Source organism: Vanacampus margaritifer, chromosome 3 (assembly GCF_051991255.1).
Source record: "Vanacampus margaritifer isolate UIUO_Vmar chromosome 3, RoL_Vmar_1.0, whole genome shotgun sequence".
Classification (NCBI taxonomy): domain Eukaryota; kingdom Metazoa; phylum Chordata; class Actinopteri; order Syngnathiformes; family Syngnathidae; genus Vanacampus; species Vanacampus margaritifer.
In genome coordinates, this window is record NC_135434.1 from 17,671,974 (window position 1) to 17,694,512 (window position 22,539).

Consider the following 22,539-nt stretch of genomic DNA (forward strand, 5'->3'; position numbering starts at 1 on the left):
AGGATCAAAAATGGCTCAGATTTTTTGTTGTATCTGGAAATTTTATGTAACTCACAATCTTTACAGAGCACAGCAATTATGATCATGTTTGTTTTGATGCGGGCTTGTTGTAAACAGTTTTACAGCTTGTTGATGAGGGACCTCAACCCACTTCATCAACCTGCCATGCCCCCTCCTATAAGTGTGTATTGTCAGTGGTCTGTGTAAAGGCCATGGCCCCTCTGCTCCTATTACCACTTATTAAGATTGGAGAAGGTCCCCTACAGCTCTAACTAGCCCTCATTTAGTCCTCAGAGACAGATGCTCTGGAAGCCAAGCCCCATTCGTCACACTGTGGTTGCATGGCAGATTCAATATGAAGAAAAGCAAACTGTCACACTCTGCACTGTCATATAAATTCTCCCCCGTCTCAGTTTCTCTTTTCCAGCTGCTCCCCAGCCCACTGTAGATGCAGACTACATTAGGACGTCCATTCATGTCCAACCACCAGCAGTTGGCTGTAATTTGTTTCAGCGAGGGGGTGCAGAGTGTAATTTACATGTGAAAGGCCATGGCCTATTCAAATATTGTAACACTCATTTTTATCCCAGGATTATTAATACCGGCTTTGAAAAATTCAGATTAAAGGCTATGTTTTTATTTTATTTTATTTTTTTATGATTTTATTATTTTTAAGTTGTTTTGAACCACCAGATTAAGGTCTCAGTTGATTAGATAGCGACTTTAACGAGAAAACAGAACTTGGTGAACCATTCAGAATTGCTCATCCTGATATTTTTGCAGCAGTGAGTCACGATAAAGAGTCTTAAAGTCCCTCTTATGATCTAGTCTACGTGAAGTTAAGGAGAGAAACAGAGTGACAGCAACTGCATGTATGCGTGCATGTGCATGTGAGTAAGGTGAATGCGCAGACAGCATGGGGAAGGTGGTCAGAAAGTCTCAAGACTAAGATTCCTACTCTGTCCACCTTTCGCCAGGTGTATGCAAATATATTTTAACCTAGATGGTCTGCTTTAGGAATTATTGAAGTTCCTATCTGCTGCTTATTCTACATGTCAAAGTGCTTAGAGCTAATCTGTCAGTGGGACCTTTAAAAACGAAGGCCCTCAGGGCCACTGGTCAACCAAGATAAACTGTTTGCTGCTCAAATTGTTACCCTCATGAAGCTCTACATGCAATTTTCTATCAAACTTTATAACATTCTTAACTGACACACTAGTCTAAAAATACTTTAAGTCAACTGCTGTTAATATCATGACAAGGTTTAACGTGATGTAATCATATCCTATGGCTATGGCTATATTTGTTTTTAAATAATCGTCACAAACAAGCCAAAGAAAAGGCAAAAACCTCACCCAGAGTTCACCGGATGATGGTAATTTAGCATTGACAGAATTGTGGGATGCTTTGTGAAAATCTGATCTACTTTCACATTTTACAAATGGACTTTTGTTTTCCATTTGGTTCTTTTAGTTTGCAACATTAAAATATAAGATTAGATTTCAACATTATCATCTAAGTTAGAACTGATTGGCTTGTTGTCCCCTCCAAAATTATCTTGTTATATTTTCTTTAATGGGTCCCACGCAATAGGAAGGCTGGAGTCTAAACCAGCTGACTAGGGTACACCCTAAATAGGAATACTTAATATTATTATTATTATACAAAATCACTAAATCACTCAAATGTTTAATTTGAAATTTGAACCCCCTGAGCTTCCTTGCTGTAAGGCAACAGTGTGAACCTAGCTGCTGCCCTATTATGTTCTTGGTAATAAATTTGAAATGTAAATACTATAGAGAACTTAAATATTGTTCATGGGGTAATGGGAGTAGCCCAATTAAGCGTACAGTGCATCACTTTTACCCCAATTGCAGTGCTCATCAAAAGCAACTTTAGTCAGTTTGAGTACGCTGCCTGAAATATATGCCTTGTATGCATTTGAATGATTGCTAATTGCTGCATTATGTTAACATGGTTTATGCGCGTATTTTATACCTGCATGCATTTACCCGAGGTCTGTGCGTGTGTGCAGGTTTAAAGGTACATGAAAGTGTGCGATTTTGAATGTGTGTTTGTGTGAGACAGCATTTAAGTAGTCCAATGAAGTTCAGCATAGTTCTTATTTTCAACGTAATATTAGGTCTTATTTACTCCGACTGATGAGAATGTGTCTTACAGTATTTTTATTTGTTTCTATGTGAAGCTCATATTCACGAGGCAGCTAAGCATTTTCCTGCAGAAGTAGCCAATATTAACTTTTCAAATGAAAACCAACAAATGTACATTACGTATGAATTCATTTAGATGTTAATAACTGCAATGATGTCTCAATGGGACCGGCGCCCTGAGAGGTGAGAAACCAGTTACTGACTCAGCATTTGGACTAGATGGAACTTAAACATTGACTGTTCAATCACAATCAATCAATCAATCAATCAATCAATCAATCAGTCCTTTGTAAAAGAAAAAAAAAAACAATAAAAAGCCAAATTCAAAGTAAAGTAAAAGAAATGAAAGGGGACAGAAAAAAGTAAAACTTGTTTTGTCTGCCCCTGATCAACTCAAAAAAACAAAACAAAAAAAACAACACAAAATTAATGACAGCGAGCGGTCAAGATGCTTTGTGTTACATTACTACAAAATAATTCAAAATAATTCAATTGTGTGTCCTTGTGCTGTATATATTATTATATTATATGCATTAAAAACAGCTAATGTTATCGTTTCATTTATGTCTCATATTTCATTTTACAGACTTAACACATGTAGAGAAATATAGAGTTGTGTTTTAATGAGATGAATGAGTGTTTAACTGTATGGACCCACATAGTAGTATCTACTCATGTGAGAGTCTTCCTAAGAATAAATCTATACAAATAGAACATCTAATTTGAACTTGATACAGTAAGAAGCCAACTGTTTTCAATCAAGAAATCGTTATCCTATAGAAATTGAAGACATGTGCAATACAACGGCCTAGTATCAACCAAATGCACTGTGGCTCACCTCAATAGAGCTAAACAAGAATCAATCTTCACTTTAACGAAAGCTAAGGACCAGCAAGTCCCTTCAGGCGTATGGTATCAGTCTCTAAAAGATATTCCTATTTGGGCTTCTTCATTAACCAAACTGATAAGAAAATTTGGTCTCTGTGATGCAGACTAATTCCCAGTTGTTTGAAACTGAGTTTATGTTCTCAGATCGTGCTCAGTATCAAAAGACTTGTCAAGACACATTCTCTTCCCTAAAGTCATTTCCTTTTCTCTTCCCTCACACATCTTCACTCTGCAGTTTTTCCCCATTGCTGCCTGTCCACTTTGGAAGATGAATGGAAACCTGGACCAGTGAAGACACATTTCATGTCATCTCTTTCTTTCTATTTACTTCATCGATATTTGGAGTAATACTGTATTTCTAATACATTCATTTGTGTCCCACAGGTTAGACTGGCTTTCCATATTAACTCTCATTTAATGTGTATGATGTGCTCTAACATACATATCTTTATTTTATTTTTTTTACCAATTCATTTCCTATCACAGGCAGGCTTATTGTTGAATATGTGCATGCGTATGCACAATATTTGAAACTGTGTCTGCAGTCAAATTGCTGCAGACTATCTCACTGACACCTGGATGCCATTAACACAAATGGAGCAGGTGTTGATTCATTAGGTTTTCTATCACACCAAGGCTTTTTCCGCATGTCACAACCTAGCAGTTTTATGGTGGAGAATGAAATTGAGGTGAGGCCAAATCAGAAAACGGAATACTTCATTGCATCTAATAGTCTTGCAGGACACTATGGCTACGTTCACACTGCAGGTCTTAATGCTCAATTCAGATTTTTTGTTAAAATCCGACTTTTTTTGATTAAGCATTCACATTACATGCTAATTGCAAACTCAGTCTCTTCTGTGTGAACAGTATGCATCCCCAAAGTGAACAGCACAGAAGAAGACGCGTCACTCACAATGCTGTGTTTGCGGAAGTAAATAAATATGGTCTAGCGGAAAAAAGAAAGAAAGAAAAACGTATGGAATTGAGCCGTTCAGACTGACATAAAAAAAGTCAAATACCGGTCGCATTTGAGCAAAAAAAAATCTGATCTGGGTCGCATTTGCCTGCAGTGTGAACGTAGCCTATAATAGCAGATACCATTTTCAGAAGAGTGCGGTATCAAGCAAAAGGAGTGTGACAAGTTGAGGAAAGACAGCTGACAAAGGGACATTATTTATGTTGATTCTTCCCTTAGCTTGTCCGGCACCTCAGGACAAAGGCAATATAGCCACTACAAGTAGCACACGTGGACGGCTGAAGCCCTTTATCCTGTCAACAAGGCGGACTTGACATCGGGTGCAGAGGGCACGTCTGTCCCGAATCTAAATCAACTCTGCAACCAAGCAGGAGTGTGTCTTGATTTGTTCCAACTTCCCCAAAGAGCACATTCTGGAGCTTAACACATTGCTGATAAGCTATCGTGCTTCCACAGATGGAGACAGTGGAGGCTTATTTCAGAGAGTTCCAGGCCTTTCACAGTGGAGGACGTGCAATTTGTCAAGTATTTATTGTTACTGTATAAGTGTGTCATATTTTGCTGTGTAGTCCTCACTGCTTTTAGTGCGGACTGGAAATATGTCCCATGTAGTGTTTTTGCCCAGGTTATGGTCCGGTGCTACTGAGTTGTATGTCGCCTTTCTGCATAGCCCCCCTCTCGGTCCCTCTCCTACAGCATTTATCTCTCTGCATGGTTTTGGCAGTGATGTGCTTTTCCCAGCGTTTAGCCAGGAGAGGCTGAGAGGAGGGGAGAGGTAGAGAAAAGAGGGCCTTTTCAATTGAGGAATGACGGACGCTTTATTAAAGGAGGCAGGGCCTTTTGAGGGGCTGGCCCCTTCATGAGACCCCCCACCCCCACCCACACCCCACCCTTCCCAAGCCGAGTGTCTGGCCCATTGTCATGGGGTGGTAGCAGCAACCCCCTCGCCAAGCGCTTTGTCACTGTAAGTCACCTCACAAACTGAAACAGATCTGCCCCCCTAAAAAAAAACAAAAAAACACCCATTTTCCACAGTAACTCTATTTTGGTCTATTTATGGTCCGTGAACAAATGATTGTGTGGCTGTCACAAAACATACAGGCGACGCAGAGATGGGCGTGACATGTTGGGGAGACAGGACAAGAGAAAGGAGGGATAAAGTGGAGGTGACATTGCAAGTAAATCTTGAATGGTGGAGAGTATGTTCGGTAGAGAACAGAGTAGAGTCTGGAGCGTGAGGGTGGAAGATGGCAAGGTTAGAACTCTTTAGGTGGAAACGTTGGGCGGAACTTTCTCTGGGCAAAACAGAAATATTTACCCTCAAGGATGTACAGTAGGTAGGAGATTCTTGTTTGGGGTGCCCATTGGTTTTTGGTTGCTAGCAAAATGTGTGTCTTTAGATACAGACAACATTCCTGTAGAGATAAAACCCTGGGCCCCCTCACCCCACCCTCCCCGTGTCTCTCCACCCACCAAGCCGGGTCCAGCTTACTGAAGTCTGTGCGCCTGTGTGGGTGTGTGTGCCCGTGTTTACGTCAGACGGGGGTTAGCGTGCCCTGCATGGGGCAATTGGAAAGACATCTTTCAATTTGGGAGAAACCGAACGTGCGAAAGACAGTGGAGGGCCAACAGGCATGCCAGTCAAGACCATCAGATTCGGAGTGAGTACTTGCAAACATTTTACTTCTCCTCTTGTGCACTGTAACGTCTCTCTCAGGTGCTTCATGGAGATTTGGGCCATTTATTACTTATTCCACTGATATTAACTGTTGGGCTCTCAGCTTTAATTAATGTTATCCACCAAGTATTACTATACAATCTTGTTTGTTTCTGTCTACTTTTTAAAAGCATGAGCCAAGTTATTTGTCAAGATGTTTTTGATCAATGTTTTTGAAATGAGATGAGACCCATTAATGCAACATGGGAGGGAGCTTGATTGCTGAGGATTATCTATGCAAGTTTGTTGTGTGTGCATCCAAGATTAGTGGACATGCGAGTGTATGTGTGTCGTGTTCCTTTTAATCTTGTTTTTGACTTTCACTTGTTCCTCTATTTGATGTTCCAATTGTATGATGTCAACCAGGATTAGACGGGTAAGTAAACTTGAGGTCAGCAACTGATTAGCTGGTCAATTAATTAAATCTATTCAGTGTAACTTGATTGAAGACTTTATGGACTTAATAATCCAGAGAGCCAACAGAGCTACACAACCACTAACTGCCAAGTGTTTCTGATTGCGTACAAGTCTGAGTTTGAGTTGTAGGAATCTACCTGCACTTTTGTTCTTTATGGTCTAAAAATGAATTGCAGACAATTTCCACTGTGGAACTTGACTGTGGTGTTAAAATGTTTATTCATTCCATTGCCATATGATTTTGTTCTATTAATACATCAGAGTGAGTGGTAATAGATTTGTTTCGACATTTGTAGAACAGCAGTAGTTGACTCCCCAATTTGCCCCAATGCAAATTTCCACTAAAATAGCACATCACATGTAGATACATTCCTACCTTATGCATCAAGCTTTGATGATTTATTGTGAATTTTTCTGAGTGATAGCTGTAATTTACTTCACTGGGTTTTGCTGTTGGCAAGTGCAAACGGATAGATTTTGTTTATTCACACTAATGATACAACCTTGGCAGCTCAAAGCTGTTATTATAAGATAATGATGTGTACCTAATTAGAGCTACTGTCGCATGGTGTTTACCATATCTCCTGTTTATGAGCTCTAAACAATGAGCTCATGGTTTGACATTAACAATGACAACTCATCTATAAGCACAGTGGATGAAGTAGAGACATACTGTATGTAATGAGCTGATCAATAAGCAAGGCAATGGGGAGACATGGTGTGTGAGAAAGTAAATAGTAAAGATGGAGATGATACTTTGTCATTTATGGAGCGCAGATTTCCATACAGACAGGCGTGTTGAGTGAAACATTGTAACCGCTTCATAGGAGTGCTCGCTCGCTTCCTGTAAATGTGCCCGATGCAGAGCGGTCCCACGGGCCTCCATCTGACTGAGTCAACACTTACTACATCTCTGCATCCGGTACCAGCCCGCTGCCTGCTCAATCTGATGGATCAGCCTGAGAGACGAAAGCAGAGATGTAGGGGCTAAAGGGGAAAAGGCCCAAGAAAGAAAATCCATTTATTGAGCAAATGCAAGTCAGCAGAAAAGGATGATGAAATAGTTGTTTAAGTTTTTCCATATCCGCTCCTCCATGTTCCTGTAAATTGTATAGAAACACTCTTTTGGGGTGTATTTGGAAAAACAATTCAGGGCAATTCCCTATTTGTGTGAGTGTGAATTGTTTATAATTTGCTAGGCAGGTTTCCCACCTAGATTAACATACAGTGTAGTAGTACAAGACTTAAGAGTTGAACCGATTTAAGATTTCAAATTGAATTGTTGACCAACTTAAAGAATCGCTTCAAGTGGTAACACACTATTTGAATTAAGTTAGTCCAAAGTGAATATATTAAGTAATAATTAAGTTAATTCCAAAGTGACTCCAATCCAAACTATTACGTTTAATGAGTGCTTTTATATATTTACTTAAACTTAATATGTTCACTTTGGACTAACTTAATTCAATCGTGTGTTACCATTTTTTTTAAGTTGGTCAACAATTCAATATGTAATCTCAAATTGGTTCAACAAGTCGCTTTTTACAGTGTATATGATTTGGTCTTGGTGCTCTTACAACAAAAAGACAAATGTAATGAAAGTGTACATTTGTAGTGAAAGTGTTGCTTTATCGCAAAACTGCAGAGGTCCTCTGAAACATATCCTAAATATCCAAATCCCGGATGTTTGGCAAGGATAGTCTTCCATTGAAATTCTGTGGAAGTGCTACAGGATTTAGCGCACTGGTTACAAGGTCCTCGTTTAATCCCTAGCTTGATTTCCCTTACTGAGGCCAACATATTCAGAATGCGAGAAAAGAGATGTGGATTAAACCAGCAATCTTCTGGATGAGTCGAGCTGCTAATAAACAGTTCACGGTATTACAACACGTATTGCATTACTTGTACTGTACTAAAAATCCCCCTCCTCCACCTCTGATTTACCAGAAAGTTAAATGAATCACTGATGATATACAATTATAATAACTATTTAGACAGCTGAAAATAATGGTTGACTGTTTTGATACCAAGCTCACCTTCTAAAGATTGCCTTCAAATGTGTGCATGAGAAGCTCATTAAAAGCATACAACTGAAACATCAGATGGGGCGAGTTCCTTGTTGCCACACGTGTCACTTTGATCCTCTGATCATAGCAGCATGTTTCATATTCTGAATAAATGTCATAGACAAGTGACAAATATAATTATACGTATCACCTTGACAGACAGTTGAAGCCCACTGAAAACCCACCAGTGTCTTCTCGAATACAAATCTCTACAATTACATGGTATTTGCATTCTGCCAATTCTGATTCTGTTGTCTAGTCTAATTGACTTTGTGTTACTCTGTTTACTCTCTCACCAACACAATTGAGGCTTTGTGAAAACGGGGATTCTTCAGACGTAGTCATCCATTTCGGAGGATATTGATGTCGCACACGCATGCACACAAACACTGAGCTTTCAAACACTGCAGTCCACCGGCGAGTGGGTGATGTCATTCTGACTGCTGCAGCGCCAGCAGAGCAGAAAGAAGGTGGTGGGGGGTTCATAACAGTCGATTTTTGGTAAGAACAGTTTGAGCCTCCAGTGTGAGCTAAAGAATTCATTTTGCCTTCTTTTCCTCCAAGCACGTCTTCATTAGCATTACTCAAGCGTGCACTACTGCAATGTCGCTCTTGTTTATGGTGGAGCTGTGGAGCAGGTTATTGTATCTTGTTTCTTTTCCTACAAATAGAATGATTAATTGGTTCACACAGCTTTGCTCAGCCCTCAAGTGTGAAGCGTGTCCTTCCCCTGGGAATAATCAGGGAGCAACACATTCATCTAAATCATGGCATGACGACATCCCAGCAAACATAGCGTAAGCAACATTTCCAAAACATGTTAAGGGTGTTGCTTGTTTTTTTTTTAATTGATATGTGCTGCATGTCTGCTTATTTCTAAGTGAGGGAATGGGTGGAGTTCATCCATCCTTATCTCAATGCACACACATTTCTTGACGCAAGCAGACACGCATACACGAATCTGCTTTACTCTGGTGAGAAAGTATGTTTATCATGAACATTTTATTAACATTCAACTCTGCAAGCTGTGACATGAGCTGTGTGTTTGTGTGTGTGTGTGTGTGTGGTGGGGGTGGGGGTGGGTCTCTAAGGTGTCTCTATGGTGGATGTGTGTCTGCATCAGCTGTGTTTGTTCCCGCAGTGATGACAGGATGTTTCTGGTGTCACCATGGCATTTTCAAACATTTCATGCAACAGCATGACAGCCTGTTGTCCTTAGTCTATTTTACAACTTAAAAAAAAGAGTTTTCAATGAAAAACAGATGTACAAAACAGGTTTTACTTAAAAACTTTCCCTTTATTTGACCTCATATGAGTGGCTAAATTTAGCAACTGCTTGTTTTGACTAGTTTCTATGAGTAAGTTGTACTCTGCATGCAATAACAATAACTGGGATTCAAGAGGCAACTATGGTGGTTTCTTGTGTTTTCATGCTTAGATGCAAGTGTCAGAATTAGGGATTCAACGATAATGGCGATATTGTGGTATTAAAATTGCCACCGTATCGTGCCATTTTAAAAGCAGCACATCTGTTAAAAAGGCTCATTCAATTTGTGCAGTTCTAGCACCCTCTGGTGGGTAGTTTATTAGTGCAGTTTGATTTTAATTAAGAATGTTTTGGCCACTGCGGCGGTTAACACTCACATAAATCAATAATAACACAACACCAGCAAACATTTTTCAACAGCTCTGTCAAAAAAAACATTACTTTTCACCCGCTTCAGCCAAATACAGCATTGTGAACCATGATACTTTGCGCTGCTGAGCCAATATGAGCACATGACAATGACGTAAAATGCTCAAGCCTATTTCTTTGCCACTGCTGTTATATGTACAAAAACACAATATTGTTGTTTTTTTTGCCAGGATGAGCTTGTTTTTCCCTTTGCAATATTGTTGAATTTTTATACAGTATCGCAAGCTTCTTCTTGTTTTAGGTTTTTTGGTATATCGCCAGCCTCCACACAATATCGTGATAATTATCATATTGTGAGGTTCATATTATCACATCGTGACATTTGTATATGCCTATATATATATATATACACATGCCTACTCAGAATTAGGGATGGGCGGGTACCATGCCCAGGTTTCGAGCAGATAATTCAAGGTATCGGTACTCTTAATGGCTATCGATACTAGTATTGGCCACGCTCTTGTGGCTATTTTACGATCAGGAACTAGAAATAAGAAGAATATAATATTGCTATTATTTTCATGCAGCTACTTTTGGGGGGAAATTTCATGTATCAAAAGTACTAGTGGTATCACTACTTGGTCACGGTATTGGCGACTACTCAAGAGTTGAGTACTCGTACTGGTAGTGTTCTGAAAAAAGTGGTCTCGACCATCCCTAGTCAGAATATAGATGGAAGGCGTGTGTATTCAAGTCAGGTGTTGGGTTTTCATCTATCTAAAATGGAATTATAAACTCTATTTAGATGGAAGGCAAGCTCAATGAGGCAACAGTGTAAGTAATGCAGAGACACTTGCCCAACCCATCCAGATAAACGTAGACTTTCTATTCACATTTACACCCCCCTAATCTTGGTTGTCGTTCAAGTTTGTAATGAGTGAAAATTTGTCAGAGTGACTGACTCAGGCAAGTGGCTCAGCAGGGTCAGCGTGTGCACACAAAGCAGCACGATTTATGTCGCTCTAAACGCTTTATTTTGAACTATCCACCAAGAGAAACTGTTGGTATATATTTTGTCAGGAACAAGGAGTGCATTGTGCATACAATTAATCCAGGAAGTGTTTTAGCTGGAGGTAGCTTTTGCTTTTCGAGTTTCTTTTTGGAGTGTGATCACTCCATCCTTTTTTTTTTTTTTACTTTAGTGACCTCTCTGTGCTTTGCCATTAGAATCATGCTGAGGCAGTCTTGTGTCGTTTGTTGCTATGCCGCTGCTGCAGGCATGTGGATCCTTTCACTTTTTTTTTAAACTCAAGCTCACTGCCTCTGTCAAAAGAGGACCATCGAGCTTCAACAATAAATGACACAGTTTAAGGCACTGTGCTATGAAGTTGAAAAGAGAACAAAAAAAATCTGCTTTAGCGGTATGTGTGATGGGGCATTAAGTGTTGTTCTGTCAGAATGAATGCATTGCTGAATATGTTGTTTTACTGAAAAGTGTGTTTAGATGGATAGTTGGATTGGAGAGGAAGAGTATGGCGAGCAAGGGAGGAGATTATGCAAATGAGATGAGCGGGTGCAGACTTTGCCGCAGTCAGGTTCTGCTCTTTCTTGCTTCTGCGCCTTACATGCTGTCTGAGTGATGATGTTTGAGCAGCGCCCCCACCTGCCCCGGAGTGACATGAAACTAGTCCACTCAAGCAAAACATGCATGATCATAAAGTGCCAGGTGTATGAGTCCACACAGTTCACTATGACTTGTTGCTTTAGCTGGCCGTGGTTATGCGTATCGAATGACTATATTTTGGGTGGTTTGGGCGTTACAACGAGAGATGGGAATATACCTCCAGCTAATCTGGATTTAAGTTGTCTTTGCTTTGGGAAATTGTTTTTGTTTTCAAAAATGTTGATTCAACATTTTGTCACCTTTTATTGGGGTCCCAACAACAATGATGCATAATGTTAATCTTGTCTTGTATGGCAAGAACACAAATAAAGCTAATAAACACCTCATATGCCGTGATGAAAGATAATAATAAAAAAAAAACGTCAGCTTGCAAACAACGATAAAATTTGTTTGCTATACCAATAAACTTCCATTGGACTATCTTGCTCGGTGAAATCATGGCTTTAGGTGACCTACACATCTATCACAGCATTCAATACACTTGTTTATTAGTGCAAATGTTTTTAAAATGCACTACCAAAAAGAAGAATGATCTTAAGCGAGGAGGGAAATGAGTGGAAAGATTATCTTGGAACGGTCCACATCCTTAACCCAACTGTCTTTCTCTATTTTCCTCTTTATTCCTCTTCTTTGTGTGTCCTTTACTTTACCCCGTATCCCTCCCTCCTTTCCTTTTGTCCGTTGTGTTTACAGGCAGATGCTGGCAACAGTTTTCTCCGAGCCGCGCGTTCTGGCAACCTGGACAAGGCTCTGGAACACATTAAGAATGGCATTGATATAAATACAGCCAATCAGGTGAGAGAGTTGCGGGACCTCCATTTTCAGGATTTGATCAAAATGAGATTTCAGTACAAATGAAGCAGATGTCTGTATGTATAATACCACTTTTAAACACTAAGAGAAATACTTGCACTATGTGACCTGCTGGATTGCTGTCTTTGTCACCTTTAGATGCTCTGTATTTTGGATTTAAATCTTCGATGTGCATGATGTGTGCAGTAATCCACGTGCATATAGTTGTTGGTGCCGTTGCACTCTGCCATGTACTGTTTATGCATGCTCAGGCCTCCGGGGCAGGTAATGAATGGGCAAATGACATCTTCTTTGCCCCACCTCTTTCATCCTGCATCTTTTTTCTGATACTTGTTCTCCATGGTAATAGGCCGAGGGTTGCTGCCCTCAAGCACTTGTAACATGACCAAAAGTGTGTGTGTGCGTGCGTGTGTGTGTGAGTACAATCACACTTTGTTAAAGTCTGTCCTCAACATCATGTCATTCGTTATGTAGACCTCTAACGCAGACCACCCAGCGCAAATGCACATGCACAACAATAACAATAACAGCATTGCCTAAAATGTACTAGTTAACATTCAAAACCGCCTTTGGACAATGACATTACATTTGAAATTGTAATTTAAAAGCTAGTTTTGGTTATTATTTTTTTGCTTCGTGTTTAAGCCCCGTAAAGTGAAAAAAAATATCATGTACATTTGGCACATCACAGGAGAGTGTTCTTAACAAAATATCCCACAGTGGAGATTTTTAAAAAGTATTTAAAGGGACAGTGTGCCCAAATTTTCAATTTTTCAATGTTAATTCACTGAAAACCCCGCTATTAATTTCTATCATATGCAAAAATAATAAATACAAAATTATATCACTTCAACGTCCATTTTTTAAAAATATGTATATAATCCTGGTCTGGTAATCGCTAATTATATTACATGGGTCGTGCATCACCTTACAGGAGGCTGACATGTTTCGCCGCCATCTTGCTGCTACGGATATCCGAAGGAGAAAAACTTAGCAAACGTAGTATTTGATTGTATGCTTGCAAAGTGTGGTCTCGGTGTGTGTGTGTGCTTCAAAATGCAACTCAAATTAATACGTTCTCAGATGCTGTGGGTGTGTCCACTAAATGAACTGAAATCACGCATTGCTGAAATGAAAATCAAATACCACTTCTTCGACCTGGAAAAAAATTAATTTAGCATGTTTTTTACCGCATACACATAACTTACATTTGAACCCCAAACATAACAAAACAAATGTATCTGCTTCAAGCCTCTGGTGGCTACAATTCTTTATTTTTTTCCCCCCACACCGCGACAAGGCGCTCTATGCGGCCATACCAGCGTGACACCTTTGTCCACAAACTGGCTGTCATTTATCAGATGTTTTAAGAATTTTTACTTCTTTCGTCTTCTACATGGCGAAGCGTGGTCTGTCAAACATTGTGAATGACTTTCTTTTTCATGAAAGTCAAGATACAAAATCGAGTGCACATGCATTGTCTATAAAAAAAAAATAGAGCCCCAGGTGTCAGTGATACAAATTGCTGATTGTTAACTTTGACATGATTGCCATTCTGCCTGTGTGACTGACTGTAGTGTAATATTTTGGTCCAAGGGGGGTCTTTAGAATGACTTGTTCACCAGTACACTGTTTCCCTTTCTCTCTCAACCCAACAACAGCCTCCCCCTCCGTATTAGTGTGCTGTTTATTTAATTTGCCCTCATTTTTTTATTTGCATTTTCCTCCCTTGTCACACCCCTCTCCTGTGTTTGCAGTAGAGTGATGGTCTGCTGTGGTCTCTCCACTCAGAGGAATAATATCAGTGGTGTGGGAAAGGTCCAACCTCACATGTCCTGTGCGGCTGAAGGAAGGCTGTGTGAGGTCAGACCTATCCCACACGGCTTGTATTCTTCCCAGCCACGAGACCAGCGGCCTGCCATCTCGCTCCAGTCCTCCTCCTCTGCCGCCGTCCGCTTCTTCTGCTGCCATTATCATTAATCAAATGAAAATGGTTTCATTCTCATTTTCATCTTTGTAGACTTTGTTTTTGCTAATGATCTGTGGCCTGCTGTGGTTTGTGTTTCAGCTTTTGTGTCAACAAGCCAAATTTTTAGTGCACATGGTCTATATTACTTGATGGCATTGTCATTTAATCATTGTGTAATCCCTTCACTATAAAAATATTTTTTCCCCATAGAATGGGCTCAATGGGCTTCATCTGGCCTCAAAAGAAGGCCATGTCAAAATGGTGCTGGAATTGCTTCACAATGGCATTGTACTGGAGACTACTACAAAGGTAACACACTCAACAGAATTGTGTCTGCACTCTGCAGCAATAGCATTTTTAACAAATCTGTTAATGAAATGCATATGCAGGTCACGTCAAGTGTTATAACAATCTTTGTATTGTTATTTTAACTAATCAGTCAAGAAAGTCATGCACATGAAACTGCATAATAAAAAATAATGGCATATAAATTAAAAGGGAAACCTTATATTTGGACTGGTGATGCAGTTAATTTTAAATTCCACAAAATTCATCACAAACCATTTAGAGTTTTAAGCAAGTGAAAAAGTATAATAATATAGATTTAGGTGTCAAATATGCCACGCTGACCTGGCTCGAGTTGGCAGTTTTGTCGCCAGTATAACCCAAACTGTGTCAAGAATGGACCAACCCAACTTTTTTTATTCAACCCAAACATTTGGCTCAAATTAAATTAGTCCACAGATCAAAATCATTTTTGGGTTTTTATTTTTGTCAAAATTGAACCAACCCAATTTAGTGAGGTATTTTGTCAACAGTATACACTCTAAAAACAAAAAACTGGGTCAAGAATGGACCACCCCAACTTGTTTGTTATTTAACCCAAAGATTAGGTTGAATTAAATTAATAACCCAAAAATCAAACCCATTTTTGGATTATGTGGATTATTCATTTGACCCAACTTTTTGGGTCAAATGAATAACCCAATTGAATTGGGAACAAAAAATTTACTGACCCAACAAGGTATTTAGCCCCAAATGTTGGAGCAAATTAAATTAATAACCCACAAATCAAACCATTTTTTGGTTGTTTTGTGGGCTATTCATTTGACCCAAGGTTTTAGGTCAATTGAATAACCCAAAATGTTGGTTCGGTCCCTTTTTGACCCAATTTGCATACATTTTGAGCCAATTGTTTTTAGAGTGTACGTTCAAGATGCAAACCGTTACCAACCAATCTTTTTTCTTTCTTTTCTTCTGAGTTATGACCAATCACATTAATGTTGATGCAATCGACAGTACACACATTGCCTACTTAGCTTATTGAAGTGGTTGTTTAAAGAAATAAGTCAATTAATCCCTTATCATTGTATGTACACCTCTGGTATATGTCAGCAGACAGAATGACCAAACTGTTCAAAGATGTTGAACAATGTAGCTGTGTAATCTTGTCCCCATGAATCTGTTTACTCAGAAAGGAAACACGGCTCTGCACATTGCAGCCCTGGCAGGGCAGGAGCAGGTGGTCACAGAGCTGGTTAACTATGGGGCCAACGTCAATGCTCAGTCCCAGGTGAGGCCTCATGCTGTGTATTCTTTCTGTCAGCTGCTTTTCAATCAGGCGCCTACTGTGAAACCATTGTATTGTATTGTATTGACAATAGCAATGTTCACACGTGTCTTTGCTTCTATATTTCTGTGTATCAGTGTGCATCTTTGTGTGTGTGTATCTGTAACTTTCTATCTTGTTGTCGCTTTTGGCATCTGTGCTGTGTGTGTGTGTGTGGGTGCGTGTGTGTGTGTGTATGCGGGTGTGTGTTTATTTCTGAGACAGAAGGGTTTCACTCCACTCTACATGGCTGCACAAGAAAACCATCTAGAGGTTGTGAAGTTTCTTCTGGAGAACGGGGCTAATCAGAGCCTTCCAACTGAGGTACCAGAGAACAGTAGACGTTTTCAATCAGTAATCTGACAAATCTCTTTAATACTATCCTGCTGATCCTGAATCATTGTCAAACCATCGTGTTGTGTGCTCATCAGCTTTCGCCGCTGACATTGCTCTAATTGTCTGCACGCAATCAGCCTGCCTTCTGAGTGTCTGCTGTCTTCTACAGGATGGATTCACTCCTCTGGCCGTGGCTCTACAGCAGGGCCATGAAAATATTGTAGCCCTGCTCATCAACTACGGCACCAAGGGGAAGGTCCGCCTCCCTGCGCTGCACATTGCAGCACGCAATGACGACACACGCACAGCTGCGGTGCTTCTGCAGAATGACCCGAACCCTGATGTGCTCAGCAAGGTATGCGATGCTGCGGTTGTTAAGATAATCCATTGAATGAGTGACAATTAAGTACCAGATGGGTTTCCTTGCAGACTGGATTCACACCACTCCACATTGCTGCACACTATGAAAACTTGAACGTTGCTCAACTTCTTCTCAACAGAGGAGCCAATGTCAATTTCACCCCAAAGGTACGAACTTACTGTTCAGTAAACCAAATTTTATCATGGGATATACTGGGCAGACCTAACAGCAATAGATGAAAATGTACAATATAGACACCATATACACATTTTTTAGCCTCCACGTGCTTTAAACTAGTGCTGTCAAACGATAAAATTTTTAAAACTAATTAATCGCACAATTTCTGTAATTAATCGCGATTAATCACATTTTTCTACTTCTGCTTTTCCTTTTTCCTTGAAAGTTTATAACAGATATTTACTTGAATAAAAACTTGGAATTCATGTAAAATCATCCAATAAAAGTATATTTAGAAGCAAAGACTGCTCTAATTGGTTTCTTTGATCCTTCTCCTGTAAAATACAACTGATACAAAACGATCACAATAGACTCAAACATAGAATTCTCAGAACTTCTCGCTAAGAGTTTTGGTTCTGCTCACAAGTACTACACACCAGCAGCATTGGTTTGTGAGGCCCCGTGGAGGTAACTTGGGTAGTGAATTTTGCTGTGAGATGATACGCCAAAGGCGCACAACTGATGTGCTATTTGAATTTGACTCTGTAAATTGCGCAAATTACTTTAGAGTTATCCAACCAGCATCAAAGTGAAACTACGTATAGCCCATGTTTATTCATTAATGAATTAAAATTAGTCTCCAGTGTTAACGTTTTAATTTTGACAGCCCTACTCTAAAAACATTTAACTTGTTAAACTGTTTTGAAAAGTGTCTATTGCTTGGTGCTTACTCTCCTAAGGCACGCTCGCTCGCAATTCTCCAAATAGTGTGCTGAGTTCAAGCTGTTTATTTGACACTCTGACACATAAAACAAACAAGAATAAAGCACTGGATATTTAAGCATCAAAGTGCGTTGTTGCGCACAATGCCATGGCCGAATGAAAATTAGTGCAGATTACAGTAATTACAGACTTTCAAAACAAACATCTACTTTAACACACGAGCAGCGACTCAAACAAAAAGAGCATACGCAACAACACTCACAGGCATAATGTAAGAACAGCGACTATTACTGCTGTTTGGGACTTGCAGACTTTTTCTGCCTCTTCTTTTGACTGGCATGTTTTGGTGCAATGTGATACTACACTGAAACTTCAAATTTGTATTTGCCTGTGAAAATGAATAAATAATTCCAATATAGTACAGTAGCAGAGAATGCTCATGTGCGTTGTTTCTTTTTGCTCATTTCATGTATATATTTATATAGAATGGCATTACACCTCTGCACATTGCATCCAGACGTGGGAATGTGATCATGGTCCGACTCCTCCTGGATAGAGAGGCACAAATAGATGCCAAGACCAAGGTGCAGCATCTTATCACGGTTTTGGATTCACTCCATGCTTTTCACTGCCACTAATAGATACTGTCTCTCGCCAGGATGAGCTCACTCCTCTGCACTGTGCATCCAGAAATGGTCACGTCAGAATAATAGAAATTCTTCTTGACAACGGAGCCCCCATCCAGGCCAAGACCAAGGTAAGCCATTTTGAGTCGAGAACCGTGCTGACCTTCTTTTTTTTTTTTTGAGGCAAAATAAAATGAATGTTTGTCAATGTATCTGCTGTTTTGCAAGAGACCTGAATGTCACCATTTCTTTTTTCCAGAACGGCCTGTCTCCAATCCACATGTCAGCACAGGGGGACCACGTAGACTGTGTCAAGCAGCTTCTGCAGTATAATGCAGACATTGATGACATCACGCTTGATCACCTGACACCTCTACATGTGGCTGCACATTGTGGACACCATCGAATGGCAAAAGTTCTGCTCGACAAGGGGGCCAAACCCAACTCTCGGGCACTGGTCAGTGACCGTAAAACCTGAAATTACGCCATATGCTCACCAACTATCGAATAAGATCCATTACAAGAGCTGTAAGAAATCTGCTTTTACAAAGATGGTGACTTTACAGTTTCACTTGTATAGAACGGTCCAGTAACCCCATACATACTCCCAAAGCACTATTTCACGGCCAAGATTGAAACAACACTGCTCCACTTGAATCTGAGATTCAACTTCCTGACAGACCCTCCTATCCACAGCCTCTGAATAGACCTTACCAAGGAGACTTTTAGGAGCATGATGGCGCTTTGGACTTCACTACTGAAAATTTCAACCACAATAGTAAACTATAATCACATAATGAATTGATAATTGCTAAATGATTTAAGCAAAGCATTATTACTGTAAATTATTTTTAGGATAGCGCTCGTACTGAAGGTCATTATATCGACATAGTATCCTTATCTCCCTTGAAAGTTATTATTGTAGCATACCTAAAGTGAGGTTATGTTTTAATTTAACTTATCCAACCAAAAATGTATGTATTGTATTAAGATAAATGATGTTCCTCTTTTCAGAACGGCTTTACTCCTTTGCATATTGCTTGTAAAAAGAACCACCTCCGCGTGATCGATCTTCTGCTCAAACACGCAGCATCACTAGAGGCTGTGACAGAGGTGAGGTGTTTGACTCATTAAATGAAGTGCAAAAAAAATGACATTATTACAGTATGTGTGTGATTGTATAGTCTATGATCATATGTAGTTCTTCTAAAGCTCCATTATTTTTAAATAGTCTGGCTTGACGCCTTTGCATGTGGCATCATTTATGGGCCACCTCAACATTGTGAAGATCCTGCTGCAGAAAGGAGCTTCGCCCAGCGCTTCTAATGTGGTGAGTAATAGTCATTTATGACAAGATTAATAAGAGTATCTAGTTGCGGTGTTGATATTTTTGGAAAAGGGATCCAGTATGTGGTTTGTGATAGTGTGTACGTGTCATTTGTTTGTGCGTGGACAGAAAGTTGAAACCCCCCTCCATATGGCTTCCCGAGCAGGACACTTTGAGGTGGCAGAGTTTTTACTACAGAATGCAGCACCAGTGGATGCCAAAGCCAAGGTGGATACCAACACTTGCATGAGACTATACATGACATTTTAGGAGAAGAGTTTATACAAAAGACGACTGAAAATGCCAACCTTAAAATGTAGTCTGAAAAATGAATCACAAATTTGGAATTGGATTCCCACTAACTGAAGCAGCAACTTTACTATTGTTAAGCTAAATATCACAAGGAATATCATCTCTCACCACCTTTGCTAGGATGACCAAACACCCCTGCATTGTGCTTGTCGAATGGGCCACAAGGAGATTGTGAAACTGCTGTTAGAGCACAAAGCCAAACCAAACTCCACAACCACAGCAGGGCACACGCCTCTTCACATCGCTTCCCGGGAGGGCCACGCGCAAACTGTTCGTATTCTGCTGGACATGGAAGCACAGCAAACTAAGATGACTAAGGTGCAAGGCAAAGCCATGTTTGGTTGTTTCTGTCTTCTGACTGTTAAAATCAACTCCATAACGAGTCCATACTCCTGTTGGTGCCTGTACAGAAAGGCTTTACGCCGCTTCACGTGGCTTCCAAGTACGGCAAGGTGGATGTGGCTGAGCTCTTGCTGGAGAGAGGAGCAAACCCTAATGCTGCTGGGAAGGCAAGAAACATATAAATCAGTTTAGACTTACTACGTGTTCTCTATATGTATTTACCTTAATACATTTTTTCAGAATGGTCTGACTCCTCTCCATGTCGCTGTGCATCACAACAACCTGGATGTTGTCAACCTGCTGGTCAGCAAAGGGGGGTCCCCACACAGTGCAGCCAGGGTAATGGGATATTTAAGTGCATTCATATAGCACAGAGGTCTGCAACATATGGATCTGGAGCCACATGTGGCTCCTTAGTCCCTCTTCTGTGGCTCCCTGTGGATCTCGAAAAAAAAAAAAAGTTGAAATTAATATTTTTTAGCATTTATTTAAATTTATATATACATGAAGTATTCTTTAAGTGGATTCATAATTTAGGTTTAAAAAAATTAAATATTCAAAAAATGTCAGAGTCCAAATTTGTAAGTTGTCAGAAAAAGAGAGACGAACGGTAGATGATTTTTTTTTTTTTAATTACCTAAAAATGTTTTTAAGGCAGCAACAAAAAAATAATCAAAGGGTAACCATTAAATGTCCACAAAATAGCCACAAAAAAAGTCAGAACATTGATATAAGAAAATGTTCAAAAAGTAGCTAGAAAACATCCAAGAACAAAAGAAGAAATCCTAAAATTTACCAAAAAAAGTCCACAAAATTGCCAAAAATGTAAGAAAATGTATGGATAAAAAAAAAGGCAGGGGAAAAAAGTTTTTTTTTTAAAAATTACCATAATATGCCCATATAAATGCTAAAAATGTCAGAAATTTGACAGAAAGGCCGGAAAGTCTAAAACTATATGAAAAATGAAGTATGAAAATATTACAAAAAAATCCATAAACAGAAGATGAAAGGTAAAAGAAAATTAATCTCTTTTTATTGGATGCTGCATATTTTTCTGTTCTGGTGCAGCTCTAATTAGCTCTTGGGCCCTCAATCAGTACATTAAACTAGCACTAATGCACTGTTTCCGTCATCGCAATGTTCAAATGTTTTGCGGCTCCAAACCGATTTTTTTTGTTAATTATTTAGCCTAAAATGGTTCCTTCGACAGTAAAAGGTTACTGACCCCTGATATGATCCATGCAATCCATGCTACGTGACTCATTTGTAACTGCCTTTCTTAATTTGCATTTAGAACGGCTACACCGCCTTGCACATTGCAGCCAAGCAGAATCAGATGGAGGTAGCTAACAGCCTGTTGCAGTATGGAGCGTCAGCCAATGCTGAGTCTCTACAGGGAGTCACGCCTCTCCACCTGGCCTCGCAGGAAGGAAGGCCCGACATGGTCTCTCTGCTCATCTCTAAACAGGCGAATGTCAACCTTGGCAACAAGGCAAGAGGAGAATTTAGACATATTTGTGTGCATGTGTGATTTCAAGTGTATATGACTTATTTGTGTTTTTCTCCCCACTGCACAGAGTGGACTGACCCCGCTCCATCTTGTGGCACAGGAGGGACACGTTGGCATTGCTGACATCTTAGTGAAGCAAGGAGCATCAGTCTATGCAGCCACAAGGGTAAGGTTTCTAAAAACGATCTCTCGGATCAATCAGAAGCCTGATTCACATCTCTAGCGTCCAATATCCTAGCGGATTACTGACATGCAATAGCCTTGACTCATTGCACTTCCACATAGTTATTGTACACAAGGTCATGGATGTTTTATCACAAATACCGTAGATCAGACCTGGGAATTATGTCCCGCATCCAGCCCGTCCACAGTCTCTTTGAAAGGTCATTATGAAGTCAAATTTTATTTAATGTTGATGTGCATGCTATTTTAACAATCACAATGTGGACTGTGCATTCGAGCAAGTGCAACATTCTTTTCATTTTCTTTTCATCTTTTTTATTTTATTTTCATTTTCTTTTTTTTTTCTTTTTTTTTTCTTTATTTGTGTATTTCAGACAACATATCCCAATTGACATTGGTAACAAAGACGTAAAGAAAAGTAAATGTTAAATGTAGAAACAAGATGCCTGTAAGGGAGTGGGAAGAAGAAAACATACAACAACAACGACAAACAAATTTCTAATACCACTCGCATCTCATTTTCAAAAAGTGATAAACCTAGCGATAGTGGACGCATTGGTCCATAAGTTAGCAACTTATTTCCTGCAAGGTGGAGGGAAAAGGGAATTTGCCTTGGTGATGATTTCGTCCCAACTAGGAATGACTTATGTGAGTTAGTAGTCGGTGATCAAAATGTCATCATCATTTTTAAAA

General features: G+C 39.7%; 1 protein-coding gene across 7 annotated transcripts in view; it reads left to right on the top strand.

The window, feature by feature from the left end:
• The window catches only part of ank1a (ankyrin 1, erythrocytic a), a 108,976-nt gene that overhangs the window by 53,370 nt on the left and 33,067 nt on the right, over positions 1-22,539 (top strand). For 3 of the 7 annotated variants that reach the window (XM_077562377.1, XM_077562379.1, XM_077562384.1), the window contains 17 exons: positions 12,252-12,353; positions 14,551-14,649; positions 15,815-15,913; positions 16,175-16,273; positions 16,455-16,640; positions 16,715-16,813; positions 18,032-18,130; positions 18,205-18,303; positions 18,432-18,629; positions 19,187-19,285; positions 19,404-19,502; positions 19,629-19,727; positions 19,932-20,129; positions 20,222-20,320; positions 20,394-20,492; positions 21,448-21,645; positions 21,731-21,829. In XM_077562377.1, the coding sequence (XP_077418503.1) occupies positions 12,252-12,353; positions 14,551-14,649; positions 15,815-15,913; positions 16,175-16,273; positions 16,455-16,640; positions 16,715-16,813; positions 18,032-18,130; positions 18,205-18,303; positions 18,432-18,629; positions 19,187-19,285; positions 19,404-19,502; positions 19,629-19,727; positions 19,932-20,129; positions 20,222-20,320; positions 20,394-20,492; positions 21,448-21,645; positions 21,731-21,829 (2,070 nt within the window). Of the gene's footprint in view, positions 1-5,533; positions 5,700-12,251; positions 12,354-12,433; positions 12,636-14,345; positions 14,365-14,550; positions 14,650-15,814; positions 15,914-16,174; positions 16,274-16,454; positions 16,641-16,714; positions 16,814-18,031; positions 18,131-18,204; positions 18,304-18,431; positions 18,630-19,186; positions 19,286-19,403; positions 19,503-19,628; positions 19,728-19,931; positions 20,130-20,221; positions 20,321-20,393; positions 20,493-21,447; positions 21,646-21,730; positions 21,830-22,539 lie in introns of those variants that run through there. The other 4 variants (XM_077562380.1, XM_077562381.1, XM_077562382.1 and 1 more) reach the window with 3 other exon arrangements.